General features: G+C 40.0%; 1 protein-coding gene across 2 annotated transcripts in view; it reads right to left on the bottom strand.

The window, feature by feature from the left end:
• Positions 1 to 15,507, bottom strand: part of MYO6 (myosin VI) — a 176,261-nt gene that overhangs the window by 15,050 nt on the left and 145,704 nt on the right. For both annotated transcript variants that reach the window (XM_090035228.1, XM_090035237.1), the window contains exons 26-29: positions 15,252 to 15,460; positions 14,776 to 14,854; positions 10,052 to 10,209; positions 629 to 732 (exon numbers count right to left, since the gene is read on the bottom strand). In XM_090035228.1, coding sequence (XP_089891354.1) covers positions 629 to 732; positions 10,052 to 10,209; positions 14,776 to 14,854; positions 15,252 to 15,460 — 550 coding nt within the window. The remainder of the gene's footprint in view (positions 1 to 628; positions 733 to 10,051; positions 10,210 to 14,775; positions 14,855 to 15,251; positions 15,461 to 15,507) is intronic.

The raw sequence follows: 15,507 nt of genomic DNA, 5'->3' as shown, positions 1-15,507 counted from the left end.
TAAAGTGGGGTCGCTTTATGCAAATTTGATTTATGCACCCTTCTTCAGGAATGCATACGCTTCATAAAAATTGAGGGAAAGCTGTATTATGAAGACAGAAATCTAAGAGACTAAATTGCTAAGCATTAGCTTCACAGAAAATAAACCAAAAATTAAACTGAGCAACTAGAACAAATAATTTTAGAAATGTAATTGAAATCATTAGGCTTTATTTGGCTTTCAGTGCTTTAAAAAAAATTAGTTGTGCACTTAGTGGATCTTACAAATGCTGAGGGAAGACATATAAATATAGCTCCATTCTATGGGTATAAATTAATTTGAAACAATGTTATTAAGAAATTATATCACATTATTCCTGACCCAAGTGTAGGAGTTCAATAAATATCCCATGTGTAAAAATAAGTAACACCCATAACTTCTCCTTTCCCTACATGAATTTATTAGCTGTTCTAATGGGAGGGTGGGAGAGAAGAGATGGAGAAAAGGAAGTACTGAATTTAATTAATCTGCAACTGAAATTAAATTAGTTCACTACTAAGGTTCATAATTCTATCCAATGAGGTAGAAGACAGATCTTCTGAAGTAATGGAACAAAATCCCTTTCACCCCCAACCACATACTAACTTACCACATGAAGTATTGATTGTGTCACGAAGTTCTGCATACTTCCACTTACTAAGATCATGCTTCTTAGTACCAGCAGCAGCTTTTGTGGCTTGAACTGTAGGGCCCCTAGAGATATTAAAAAGTATCCAAGGTAGACAAGGGAAAATATGAAGAATTGGTAGAAACAAAATAACAAACAGGTTCTGTGATTAAACATCTAGAGATCATATTACACTGAAAAAACAATGGTCTAAGATCTGAATGCAAAAAAATAAAGTAAAATTCAGCTTTACCTTCCAGAAATATAGTACATCTTCACTGTAACAAGTTGGAATAGTATAAAAACAAGGAAAACACTCAAGAAGTACAATTCTGATCCCGAATCTAACCTAAGTAAATTATTCTGTATGTATTTTGTATCCTAAACATGTTTGTTTACTCAGTTGCTCAGTTTACTCAGTTTGTTTACTCAGTTTAAGAAATTAAAATAAACTGCAAGTAAAAATTGCTGAAAGTCTATGCATTGGAGTGTTCTTTTGCTACACCTATTACTCCATACCTATGCATATCCTTGATAACATCAATAATGCTGATGCAGAATATGGACAGCAAACAAGTGAACAGGCATATAAATTTTAAGTTCCATTAGCTCAAGAAGAGGAAAATGTTTGTGAATAGATAAGAGAATTAAAAGGTAATACTCTACTTCAATTAAAAGAATTGCCATTCTTGTAAAGAAGGTGGAAAGGTTTTATTCTCACACAAGAGAAAATAATTCACCCTTCCCCCCAAATTACCAGTATAAAAAGAAAAAACAAATTCTACACTAAAGCACCTTTAAAGCATCTATCTAAAAAAAATTGCTGTAAGCGATGTAGATGACAAAACAAGAGACATGTACTGTACTGTTCTCATAAAGGATGATAAACGTGGGATACTACAAGTTAGTGTTAACTATATAAGCACTGGGAAAAAGCCAAAATAAAGAAGCATGAATGCATTTGCTTACTAAGTTCAGATTCATCACATCTACAGAGCAGCAGGGCAAGTCATCCAGTGTGTTCATAGCTGCATGGACACAGAACCTGCCAGCAGTGTCCCACAGCTGATGCTGACGCCCTCCTGTCACAGTGGAAGCTCCCACCCAGAGCCCCAACCTGGTGGCATCAGCTGTGGACCCAGGCACAAGCTGCTGCTATGCTGGGTGGACGACAGTTCTGGCTGTGTCTACAGCCAGCAGGTTCCAGAGCCCTGACACAGAACCTGCCAGTGATGTCCACAGCTGATGATGGCACAGCAGCAGCTCCTGCCTGAGACCACAGTTGACGACACCAGCAGGTTCTGGGCTGGGGTACTAGGTGGGAGCTTCCACTGTGCAGAGGGGGCAGTGACAATGACCTTTTTGTGACACTGTTTCTAGTAAATGCTCTGCAGGATTGCAGTATCATTAGAGTGCATGTAATTTCATGTGTGCTATTAAGATAACAATTGCAACTTTACAGAAAAAGTAAAATTATCTTGAGAACTTGTTGCTTATGAAGTTACGCAAGTCCTCCACAAGGTCACACCTCTCTCTAAATTTGGGAGTCAGGAAGGAATTTTCCCCCCTAGGCAGGTCTGCACAAGGATTAGCAAGGGTCTTTACCCTCCTTAGCAGTATGGTAGAAGGTTGAATATATTTCTACTGAGAATTTTGCCAAAGAAGAGATTACCAACATATTACTGTCCTGAGAAGCAGAGGGAATACTACAAGGACAATAGACTGATTTAATCAAGAAAAAACAATATAGGTAGGTCTATTTCTGCAAACATGCTTGTTAACAGTAACTTAAACATCAGCTTAAATACAAATTAACTTTGTAGTTTTTTTTAACCACTCAATGCAACATTAAGGCAATTATGTCCATTCTCCTGTGTACCTACCAATTTGAAGTAATAATAGCCTCTGATATGAATAGGTGTTACTCATGTGACTAGTTTGATATAGCAACTGTATTCTTAATCCCCTAACAATAAAAGCTCAAATACAATTCAGAACCTCTGTCCTTGTTGCCATTACAAGAGATGAATACAAAATATGCAAGTCCAATATCACCAGGGAAACAAACTGACAAACAGAGTATACTTTTAAAAATACATAATTTAATATATTGTTAAAAATTCAATAGGTTGTCTATAGTACATTAATGGATGGTTATTAAATATAATTTCCACTACAGAATGTCTAAGCTCCCTGAACTACTTTTCTAACAAATCAGAGAATTTTAATTTATTTAGCAACACCAACCCACTACTTTAAGTGCTCCCTACATCATTAAGATCAACAGAACTGGGCCAAAAACAACTCTGCTAAAATAAGTACACTTCAAGATTGTTAATCCAGTTGTATGGATTAAAATTTCTACTACAGAACTATTCTTTGTTTTTCTACATAGCTAAAGGTCGCCTGGCAGTTACAAGAAAATAATCCTAATTGACACAGTCTTTAGGATGGTATTCAGCTATGCAAGTTAAGTCTTAATAAAATCACTGAAAAAGTTGGGCATTGGATAAAACAGAAAATAGTGTCTTTACAGTTTTTGGCCATTTTTTTTTGGGGGGGGGGAGGGGTGAGGGAGGAGCACACAACATCCTCGTTCCAGCAATACAGCTCAGTTCTTCTGTCAGTACTTGACATATCTATATAGATATAGATATATATGGTGAAGTTAACATGCAACACTTTGACCATACTAAGGGCACTCTAAATGCTAGCATCTGCATTTTAAAGCTTGTTAAGGGTTAACTCTGGGCTGTGCTACCTAGATCATATTAGGGTAACTTCAGTCTTCTCCATGAAGATAAAACAAGCAATCATAAGTACTCCAGCATCCCAGCCCTTCCCCCTACTCCACCCAGAGCAGAGACAGAGCTCAGGTGTCCTGGCTCCCAACATGCTCATGTTTACCAGCCCTCTAGCAGCAAGTCAGAGCTGTGCAGGCAAGAAAAAGTGTTATCTGCTCACAGGAGATTCCATCTTTAACTCCACTCAACTTTTTAGTATGGTCTAAATGTAACACGTAACTTCACCTAAAATACAGACTGTGCTTCCTTTGCTATTTTAATTGGATACTGGGATCTCTTTCATTTCTTTTTCTGGTGAACTTCAAACAATTATGTGAAAAATTGCTGTGTTCAGTACTAAGGGCACTAAAACTAGGAAATGTAACAACGAGTGCATGAACACCGTGAGCTCATATATACAGCATAAATCCATCACAACGCAAACTACTTCCCGAAGTTCTAAATTAAATGATTCCCTGTGAACTTTTGACAGCGTAGGCCATATGGCTGCTCCTTTCCCACAAGTATATAGATGATCACTTTTAACCAGCAGTTCAACAGAGTAGAATTTTATTTACCATAAACAAGTGCTTTTTCCTGCATTATCCTTTAATTTAGCCAAGCTCATAAATCAGCTACATTAAACTGAGATCACTGAAGAAGTAATGTCTGACATTTTTCTTTTGGTGTTATAGAGAGCACATCCCAGAGGGATGTAGCAACAGTGTAAGTCTCAAATCTTGATTTTTCTTTTTTAAACAGAATTGTCTCTGGAATTCATTTCTTAATAAAAGCTACTTATTTTTACATAAACATTACATGTCTTTACTAACACTATTCTAAACTGGTTAAGTATGTTTCCTGAATATTTTAGAACCTGGTCCCAACATAATATTCAGATACAGCAGGAAAGAAGTGGTTTGTAGAGCTTTATCTGTCAAAGTTATTCAAAGAAAAACCATAACTGTACAGTTAACTGATCATTTCCCTCATCCCTCCCTCATTATACAATCAAGTAAATGTCATTACAAAATAATTAGCAAAAAATCAGATCATGATTATGAATAGAAAATATATTCATACACTAAATCTCATCCGAAATTTTTTTTATTTTATTGAGCAATTAAAAATAGAATTCATTATTTTATATGAATCAGCCAACTTCAATTGATTTTCTTTTACTCAGTGATTGAATTAATTTTAGACAGTCTCTTCACCCACCTAGACAAAATTTCTGTCATTTCTTTGGCCACTTGTTCCCTATAAAAATTGATAAGAAAATATTTTATTAAAAATGAATAAGGTCTTTCATGGCTCTGATGTCATCTGTTAGAGGTAGCAAAAGCATGCTTTTTAAAAATAATATCCTCTTCTAAAATGTATGTTGTAATAATTATGTACTTAATTTTGGTCCTTTTCCCATTGGTTTGTTAAAGCTAGATATTGAAATTATTTAAATATCTTTAAATAATTCTTATATTTAAGCAGAATGTGAGAAATGAAATATTAAAAATTAATTGGAAAGTAATAGTTTTCCTGATCAAAGAGGGACTACTACAGGGGTGAAAGGAGCAATACAATTTTTTCTACTAATGGGATTATTAAAGTAAGAAAGTCGTATAGAACTAAATAAAAAAAAAATTGTCATATGCAGTCATTTGAGGCCTTGTTCCATTGGTTCTGTAAATAAAAGATACTTAGGTTAGTTTGGTAATTTCCTAATTAGCTTTCTGATCATCTGAAACGTGAAGAGGCCAATTCACTGCAACTTTTCTTCTTCACCTTCTAACTTGTAATGATTTTTATTTGATCCAGGCTCAGTATTAGACAGGCTTGTTTTTCTTTAGGCATTTACCAGGGAAGCTTGATTGAAAAAGTTAAATAAATTTGATTTTTAAAAACATTGGCTCTACTTTATATCATCATATAATAACATAGTATTTACTTAACTTGTAAATAATCAGTTACTTTTTATCTTTCTGTATCAAAGACTCATGCAGTAGATACCAATTATACTTGGCTGAATATAATTAAAAAAAATATATAGGAGAAGAATCCTTTGCAACTGCTACAACAGGCCAAATGGTCCTATCATCCAATCTGTAAAAATACACTTCAAACTGAAGCCAATTGCTACGGTATTGACCATGTATGCCAATATCCAGAGTAATCCACACATACTGAATATAAAAGATATGTTAAACAGGTCATGTTTTAATGTCTCTCTCCCCAGCAATATGAAACAAAAATAGCTCATCCAAAACAGTAACCTGCCCCAGTGAAGTGTTCTAGGTGTTTGGTAACTTATGCTGTATCAATGAATGGGATAAGAAAACAGGATGGAAATTTATGCATTTGCCTAGCCAAAAATATTAAATATTTACTATATATTTCTGTTCACTTATACCGAGCTATGCTTCACCACCTCCTTATATGTACTTATCAATGTGGGAAAATTAATATGGATAAAGGATCCAGCATACCCAGTAAAGAACATATGTACAATAAATAAAAAGGTTGAGTCCACTGCCAATATGACTCATCGTCTTTTCTCTTAAGAACATTGTGGGGATATTTTTAAGTGACAATGTTCACTATTCTCTCTGAAATGCACAAATAAATGAAGGTAAAAAGTAGAAAGCGAAACTGAGCAGATGGTGCTCATTTTCAAATAATCAATGACCACATATCAATATCAAAGATTGTTTTCAATGCAGCCGGATGAAAGGTTCAATGGGAAAATGAAACCATATAATGTCATACTGTTGCATGTCCTTTGACTATAATAGCTCCAAGTGCTGGTTGTCAAAACTACATTTTCACTCATGTCAGAGTGAAAAAGTGAAAAAAAACTGTTTGGAGAAGTCCAGCGCAAAATATTGTAGAATGAAGACTGTCAACTCTTGCCACAGGACTACACTGGAATCTCAAACTGGCCTCAAACCACACCAGTAGATAATGAGGCAAACAAGTCATAAAAGTGTTCTACATAATAATATGTAATACGAAAGAGGGAGGGGGGAGGGAAGAGGGACGAGGAGAACAAGAATGTTTTTGTCTGGTTTGTATAGTACCTTCAATTGAATGTGTGGCTGGTTTGCCATTTTATGGTATCTTAAATTGGGGCATATATAGTACTCGTCAAATATTCTGCATTTAACATGGTAATTGGAGCATAAGTGTAACATACAGACAGGGCCTCAGTCATTTGAACAAACATTCCACTAACAAGTGGCAGCTGCTAAGGTGATAATTTAAGAGCTCCTTCATAGAAGGAGCTTGTCTCGTGTAAGGCTTCAGTCATGGAAGGAGTACGTAAGCAAAAATCACCCAGAAGCAGAAAGGGAAAGTTGACTCCTTTTGGGCGCAGACAGAAGTAACAATTTTTGCCCAATCTGGCCACAGAAAGCAGTCTACAGCCATGACCAAACAAGCGCAGGGCTGAAGACTGCTTCAAAAATGGCTGATAAGGTAAAAATCTGAACCCTCATTGCATGAGGGATCAAATGAAGGTGCTTCAAATCAGTGTCTTCTGTAACTTCTGTCTGCACGGTCTCCCAACCTCAAGCCGTTTTCAGAATGGGAGGGGGGAAAGGAACAGAGGGAGTTTGGTCTGGGGTTTCAGCTCCCACAGGAGGGTGGAGCAAGTGGATTTGAGCCCCCCATGGTGGGGGGGCTCCAATTCACCCACCGCACCCTCCAGCACAGGCTGGGGAACCCCTAGAACAGGGGTGGGCAAAATACAGCCTGCGGAGGATCTTTGTCCAGGCCGCAGCGGGCCCTTTAGTCCCCCCTGGCTTAGATGCCATCTGACCAGTAGTGTGTCCTGCCACCCCCTGGGCCTGCAGCAGGGCTGGGGCAGCTCTGCAGCCAGACTGCCTTTCTAGGAAACCTGGGTGGTGGCAGTGGCTCCTTCCTGCTGCTGCTGCTGTCACCAGCCCGGTGTTACTGGCCCAGACCTGCTTGCACACACCTGACCCTGGCCCATCCTGCACCCACTCTGGACTCAGCCTGGTAGAACAGACCAGCTGTAAACCAGCTGAAACCCATGAGCACAGTCCTGACCTGGCCCCCTCATGCCTGCTGCAGACTCACCTGCCCATGCCTAGCAGTGGCAGTAACACCTAGGCAGAAACTACTCCTTGGAATGGGAGAAAAACAGCACTTCCCCTTTGCTGCTGCTGGACCCTTCTGAGCCCCAGGCTGCCATGCAGCTTTCTGCACTACCACTGCTGCCATGTTGGTGGTGACAGCAGGAGAGAGAAAAGCCGCAGGGCAGCCCAGGCACAGGTTCTGGGTTGCTGCAGCAAGTGAAAGAGAGGAGCCACTTTTCCCCTGTGCTGAGCAGCAGCTTCTGTCCAGCTGCTGCCGCTGCTCATTGTGGGCATGTGGTCAGAGCAGGCACAGGGCGGACCAGGGTTGAGGCTGTGTGCACAGGTCCCAGCTGGTTCACTCTGGCCAGGGTGAGTCTGGAGCAGGTGTGGGATGGGCTGGGGCTATGCACTGTTGGCGGTAAGGAGCCCCAGGGCATGTGGACTCTGGACTGTTATGGGGTGGGGAAGAGAGATGCTGACCAGCCTGCAGCAGCTTCCTAGAGCTGCCTATGTGGCCCACAGGCCCAAATAATTGCCTGTCCTTGTTTTAAAACAAGCTCCCTCTCTTCCCTTTAGTACTCCCCATTCTGAAACAGGGACAGGCTGGGAGAAAGAAGAGTTGTTGCTAGGGAAAACCAGTTGAAGACTCACAACAGCTAGATTTCCCACTGGAATCAACAGGGAACTTCTTTTTCGTTCAGAGGACCACTGTAACTCAGAACACTTCCTGCAAAGCATTCTGAGTTACAGCAGGAAGCTGCACTTCTGTGTGTCCTTTACTTCAGGGAAGCACCATAAACAAATACTCCCTCTCTCATCATGAGGACAAGGCTGGAGAACTATAAAATATTTAGAGTGTCACACCTTCCCAGACCATTCACTCTGATGTAGGTGAACTATGCAACAGTGCACTCCACAGAACAAGAGAGAAAAAGCCCAGCTGTTGATGTACTCCAAGGCCTGATGAACAGGGGTAACTCATGGGATATGTATACCATCAGTTGCCCCAACAACACTGGAGAATCCATTCATGACATCTCAGGGATTAGCAAAATGAAGGAAAACCAAGGTGAGCACTTTTTTGATGACAGTGCATACATCTTGCATGGCTTGGTGGTAACTGATTTGCCCACACCAACTAAGCAGTCATGAACTAGTGGCAGTCAAGGCTGCTACCTTCCAAACAATTGCTGCTACCCACTTCTTCAGTGCATGCTGGTGATCTGCAACTCTGGAGTCAGCCCACTACAGATTGAGTAGACTTTTCTTTTTTTTTTTTTTAAATAATCTTGTAATTCTTATGCCACTGCTCATCTTCCCAGGTGTGCAGTAATATCCTCTCACAGCAATACAAGTTTGACAACCTTGAGCAGTATGGCAGGTAATACTCTCAGTTTGGACCTGAAGCAGGTTGTCTGCATTACCACCATATATGTACTACTCCACAGGTTTTCAGTCATGTGTCTATAAGGCAAATGTGCGTCTTCTCAGAGACTCTATCAACACATTCTGCTACTACAGAAAACCACCAAGCTCAGTGCAACCAATATGTGAACCAGAGAGGTTTGCAACTAAAAAGTCTACACAGTGAAGCACAGAGAACTGACAGGACCATGTGGCAGAAAACAGGCAGTGCCTGTAGAAGATTCTTCTGACTGTCATCCATGATATTTTTTTAATTTTGTCTTAATGCTAAATCTCACAACTGGCATGATCTACTGCCTGGCTTGAAACCAGCAAAAGTAAAGGCCTTGGATTATGTCAAGATGCCAAATGGCAAGGCACTGCAACAGTACCTTTGGTCATGTGGTCATATGTCCATTTCAAATACAGCATAAAAATTTACCCTTGCATAGCATCTGGTGTATGTGCAACGTATCTAGGCTCTCATTAGGTAGCTCATGTTAACATACAATCCCTCAGGTACAAAAAGTTACATGAAAATCAACAGAGCATGAATGACAAAACAAACTTTTGACAGAACTATCAAAAAACCTTCTTTTTGGAGTACTTTGATCATCATTTCCGAAGTAAATGTTTCAGCCATATCAGGGTGCATTCCCAATTTCATACCTGGGTACAGGGTAAAACAAAAAACTTCCTTTTCAAGGAAGGGTTTACTTTCTAGAAAAAACTAAATTTATGTTATGCTGTTGAGATTATACAAGTACTACAGAGAGTATGCTATTATTGCTTAGCATTGAAAAAATCCCAGCACTTGCCTTCAAAGGGTTATATAATCATAATTTAAATTGCCTACAATCCCTGTCAGGATTTAATAGGAAGACAGAAAAAAATACTGGTTTTCTCCCAGCCAATTTCTTGCAGAACCAAAGTAATATACTTGTACTAAACTACAGGGAAAAACAAGATGCTGACTGAAATTATTTTTAAGTAAACAGTTCCTCCCCGCCCCCCCAAGACATTTGATAATATATGGAAATATTTTCCAAATAAAAAAGTAATGTGGAAACACTATTTTATTTTGCTTTGTTAATTAAAAAACCATTTGACACAATAACCCTTACCTGCGCAATCCCAAATCCATCTGAGCCTCATCGATGAGTTCTGACTCACTCTGTGCAATCCTCATTGCAAGTTCTCGGTCACGACGCTCCTGTTCAAGAACTGCCTGTTTCTGGGTTTCTTCTTCACGCTGTCTGGCTAGTTGTGCCTCAATTTCAGCCTGCGTATAAAGCAAAGTGCTCTTAAAATGCTTCATAGCTTTCTTAAATTCACTTTTGTGGTATTATCGCAAATCTAATAACTTTTTGTAAAATTTCTCTCTTGGAAAGAATAATACAGAATTTACTGTATTAAGAGCATTACAGTGTAGGCAAAATTCACTTATAGCTTAAACTGTAATGTCACCTGTGATTTGCCAAACATTGTTTTTATTCAATCAAATACACAAAACCTCTGGATGGTCCATTTTAGACAGGTATTAGTAAGGCCTTCAGAATTATTTAAGGAGTCAATCCTGCCTTCCACTGGAGTTAATGGCAAAAGTAATGACTTAAATGGTGCAAGGGTAGGATTTCATTGTATTCCTCTGCAGCAATTCATTGTTGGAACAGGGAGCCTGAAAACCAGAGCCTGCGTGCACACCAAAAGCCATCTCGGCATTCTACCCAAGGCTATAAAAGCTCAAAATTTCAACTTCCATCAGTTACTTGCCAGCTATCCAAAAACTGGCACAGACTATACACGGACAGCACTAGAGGATGGTCAGCACAGATGTGTACATACAGTGTGGTTGCATATACCATTAATCACTAAACTCTCTTCCTCCTCCATGCCAGAACTTCCCTCTGTAGGTTCCTTTTTTAGATTAGACAGTAGCAGAACTCACCAGAAGAGAGATGCCAACTTATTAACTACATACAAACTAAAGATACATCTTAGTGAACTGGGATTCTGTTATGGGTCTATAAAGGAATGAATGGCTGAGAGTAAGACTATAAACAGGACTCTGCATTACAGTTCTCCAAATCTTAGGCACAAAAAACACAATGCACCCAAATCACAGAGAAAACCTGTAAAGCTAGCTAGCAAATTGTTCTGTCAGTCATTCACCAACTTGCCTCCTTAAATGATAGTTTAAATGGATTAAATTATAACTCTGGACAGAATTTTTCCCTTGAATTTCTCCTAAAATACTTTGTAATAATCTCTCAGAAAGGCTCGGATTCTAGTTTTTTTTAAAAAAAGGGTTAGCTGCTATTTGACAACTAGAGTTAGCTGCTGATGTAATGGCCTGGCCATATTTATTATTGCAACAGCAGTATTGACAATGGTGTTAACCCGGAGCACTGTTTTCCACTTAACACACAAATGAAACCTCCTAGTTATGTAAGCCGCATTTGTTCTATGGTTTTGTTTAATATTACTACAAGGTCTAGAAAGATGAAAGGATGAATCTATTGGTGCCAGGGAAATGAGGACAGAAAGAAAAATGAAGGTCAAGCAGAGCTGGGCTAGCTGAACAGCCACAGCAAGTTTGAGAAAAGAGTTCATATGATAGCAATACTCATTGAAAAATCCCATCATCACTAAGCAGAGCCCTGCATTCCCGTGCTGTTACAACTGCTTCTTAGTTCCTACTGGTAGTAAGCACAGAGGGGAAAGAGTCCTTTGCTTTCAATGGCTGCTCTTCCCTATCAGGCAGTCTGAGAAGATTCATATAGAGTAAAAATGTAATGTTTTAACTCTGACATCACTTTGGGGAGGATGTTGGGATGAGAGAATCCAACAGTTTGCCCTTGTTGCGAAGAAGGCTAATGGCATACTGAGCTGCATTAGTAGGAGCACTGCCACTATTGAAGTGATTCTTCTCTGCTATGCAGCACTGGTGAGGCCACATCTGGAATACTGTGTCCAGTTTTGGGCCGCCCACTACAGAAAAGATGTGGACAAATTGAAGAGAGTCCAGCAGAAGGCAACAAAAATGATGAGGGGCTGGGAGACGACTGAGAGGCTGAGGGAACGGAGTTTATTTTGCCTGGAGGAAAGACGACCAAGGGGGAATTTAATAAGCAGCCTTCAACTACCTGAAGGTAGGGCTGTGCAAAGCTTTGGTAGCTGATTCAATTCAGTGGAGATTTGGCATCTGAATCTCCGAATCTGAATCAAATCAGGAGACCCTTTAATTTCTCTGAATCAAATCGGAACCCTCCGAATGGATTCAGAGAGATTCGACGATTCGGACATAGACATAGCTTTATGTTTTTTCTATATACTTCAAGGTACCAGGCGGCCCATGAACACTAAGATGGTGAGGCTGGTGGAGCGTTCCACGGGAGCACAGGGGGGTCCCCAGCACGCTTGGTGGTGGACCTGGAAGTGAACCAGAAGCACTTCCAGTCCACTTACAGGTCTGCCATGGAGTGTACAGGGAACCCTCCCACCCCCCAACTCAGTGTCTGGTACCTCCTGGGTCTGGGGTGGCACCCGGGGTCCCACTACAGCTGATCACTGAGCAGGGGAGGGGTACAGGGAGCAGGTACCCCGTGTGCTTGTTGGTGGACCCGGAAGGGCCAGAGCAGCAGCTGTCAAAGACAGCTAGCTAGGAAGGTGGCTGCTCCTACCTACTGCTCTCCCTAGTCCCTTTTAGATCACTCCTACTCCTCGCTCTCTGCATCCTCCAGTCCCAGTAAAGTGTTTCTCTTGGCTTCCCCTTCCACCTATGTTCATGCCACTCCGATAATGATGGCAACCCTTTCTTCCATCACCACAGGCAGGGCCATCCCTGGGGAGGAGGGGGCAAATCAGGCCAACTGCCCCAGGCCCTGCACTTTGGGGGGGCCCCACGGAGCTGGGAGGAGCAGCAGCTGCACAGAGCTGGGCAGAGCGGTGGCTTCGTGTCCAGTCACTCACTACCCCCCACCGCCAATGGTGGTGACAGCTTCTTTGGGTCTGGGGCCCATGGGATCAGAGCAGGGGCAGGGCCCTGCATGGGCTGATTTGCCCTGGGCCCCACACCCAGTCTATAAACATCTGTTCAGGGGGCTCTGGGTAACTTTTATACCAGGAAAACAAACCTGGAAGAATTTTTCCAGATCACAGGAACATGTACAGAGCCAAAGACAGCCTGAATACACACATACCAGCTTTTTGTACCACTAAAAGGTTGTATATAGAATGACAAAGGTAATGTCTGTTCAATGTCTCAGTCTAGTATGGGTCCAGTGTGCACCTACATTCCAAACGTGCCATCATAATAAATAGGAATTTAAAAGTTCTGGTGAGTGGCAAAGGACTGAATAGGTATATAATACGAACCACTCTCAGAACATGTACATATATCCTAAACAAGTCAGGGCTGTACTGGATTTGTTTTGTGGATAAACAGAAGACTCCAGTTTCCATCACTGTTCATCTGGCAACTTTCCTAAAGACTAAATTAACTTAATAGCAACATGTTTGATGCTGGAGCTGGTAAAAAAACAAAAAAGTGCATATAATTCACCTCCAGAGTGATTAGGGTTTGCAATGTTTTTTGAAGAATGGGTGCTTAGATATAATCACCATTGCAAATGTTAATATTTTTTAGCTGCTACCAACATTTTTCCCTGTACTATGAATAAGTAGTAGCAATGGCATCATAATCACCAATATGGCATTGTAACAGTGACAAGTATTAATACCTACTATTGTAAAGTTACTCGAGAATGTCTCCCTGAAGAACCAGTATTAATAGCACCAATTAAAATGGGTTCCAGTAAAAAAAAAAAAAAAAAGGACAAGGTTTACATTTTTTGTGAAATGTGTGTATACATTCCAATATATTTTACCACTGCACAGTGTAAATTACCTATATCATTTCATGCTGTCTGTCCAGAGTTTACCATATTAACACAACACTTCACCTCTTGTACCTTCCTCAACTGTTTATCTTAATGGGAAAATAATGGAAAATGTAATCACTCAGTCTTTAATTACCCTCCCTTACCCCTAACTACCCTTTACTCCAAAAAAAACCAAAAACAAAAAAGTTAAAAAAGCTTGAGGGGAAAAAAAAAGCTTGAGAAAGTAAACTTTTTCAGTACTATTATCAGCAATATCCTGCATTAATTTCAACCCGTGTTGTTGTACCATAAAAAATGGTCTCCTCAGTTCAATTAACAGCTCAGCTGACAATGCGACAATGTTCCTTTTCTCCTCATTTTCTTGACTTGGATAGAAAATGACCGAAGAGCATCTTCCTGGACTTCATGTGCAGTGAAACAAAGGTCTCAAGTTCTTTCTAGTCTCAATTCCACTCCTGCCAATCCTATTATTTGTATTTAGAATTTGGTGGTAGCTCCTCCTCTGTCAACTACCCCCTCCATACAGTTCAAGGTTCAGCCCTCAGCTTTTCCTAGATGTCTTTTTCTACTTAGTCATTTTGGGTATGGACAAACATACCTTTTTAACTGCCTTAAAAGGGAATGGGGAGTTGCTGTTATGATCTGTTTCATCTGCATGATAAAGGGAAAGGTATCCTGTTTAAGGAAACTGATGCAGTGAAGGCAAAGCTCCATTGTTTCTTTAACCTCAGCACAAGGAGCTGGTATAATTAACACCATGTTCATTACATCAACATGAGCCTGTACAAATAAAAGTTAGTTAAATCCCCCTAACTTTTGAATCACTAAAGAATTATGCAGACAGACATCAACGATCACATTGTAGTACAATGATAGCAATACAATTCTTAAGAAGGTGCCAAGAAGATAACAGGAACATACGTTAAACTAAACTAAAGCATTACCTGAATACGTTTTTCCTCCTCTTCCCTTTTTTTCCTCTCTTCCTCCTCCTGTTTTCTCTTTGCCTCAATCTCATATTTCCTAACAGAAAGAAAAATAAAGAAAACATTTTTTATATTTGCATAAATTATAACGGACTGCAAAGGAATAAAAAAAGGACAAGAATCCGAAGCACCTCTTTTACTGGCAGATCAACAACTTTATATGCTACATGGCCAAAAGAATAGGATACTAGATTAGGAGTGAGAAGACCCACCAGAGAAATTCTTCCCTTTTCTCTAATTGTCTGACATACTTTAGACTGTAAATTCTTTGGAGAAGGGACCGTGGTTTTTATAGCACATGGCACAATGGGGCCTCAAGCTGAGACCTCAAGGCACTGATATGAACAATGAGGAAGGGGTTACATCACTATTCCTGTTTACCACTGGTTCTGTTTACTTCTGACCCAAAAAACAACTATTTAATTCAAACTCACTGCCGTCTTTCCTCTTCTTCCTTTTTTCGACGTTGTTCCTCCTCCTCACGCCTTTTTCTTTCTTTTGCCATTTCCTCCTGGATACGTCGCAGCCTCTCAGCTTCTTCTTCTTGCTGTTTCTTTTTCTGTAGTGCACTTAGAAGCTGCTCTGAGCTTTTAACCAGAGAATCATATTCTTTCTGTATCTGTTCCCTAGTCATTATAGTACACTATAAAAAAATGGGGGACTATATTCATTATCATTTTCATAGCATTT

The sequence above is a fragment of the Crocodylus siamensis genome, chromosome 1 (assembly GCF_052110815.1).
Source record: "Crocodylus siamensis isolate JL-2025a chromosome 1, ASM5211081v1, whole genome shotgun sequence".
NCBI classification, from domain to species: domain Eukaryota; kingdom Metazoa; phylum Chordata; order Crocodylia; family Crocodylidae; genus Crocodylus; species Crocodylus siamensis.
Note: the sequence above shows the minus strand (reverse complement) of the source record. Positions and strands in the feature narration are given on the sequence as shown.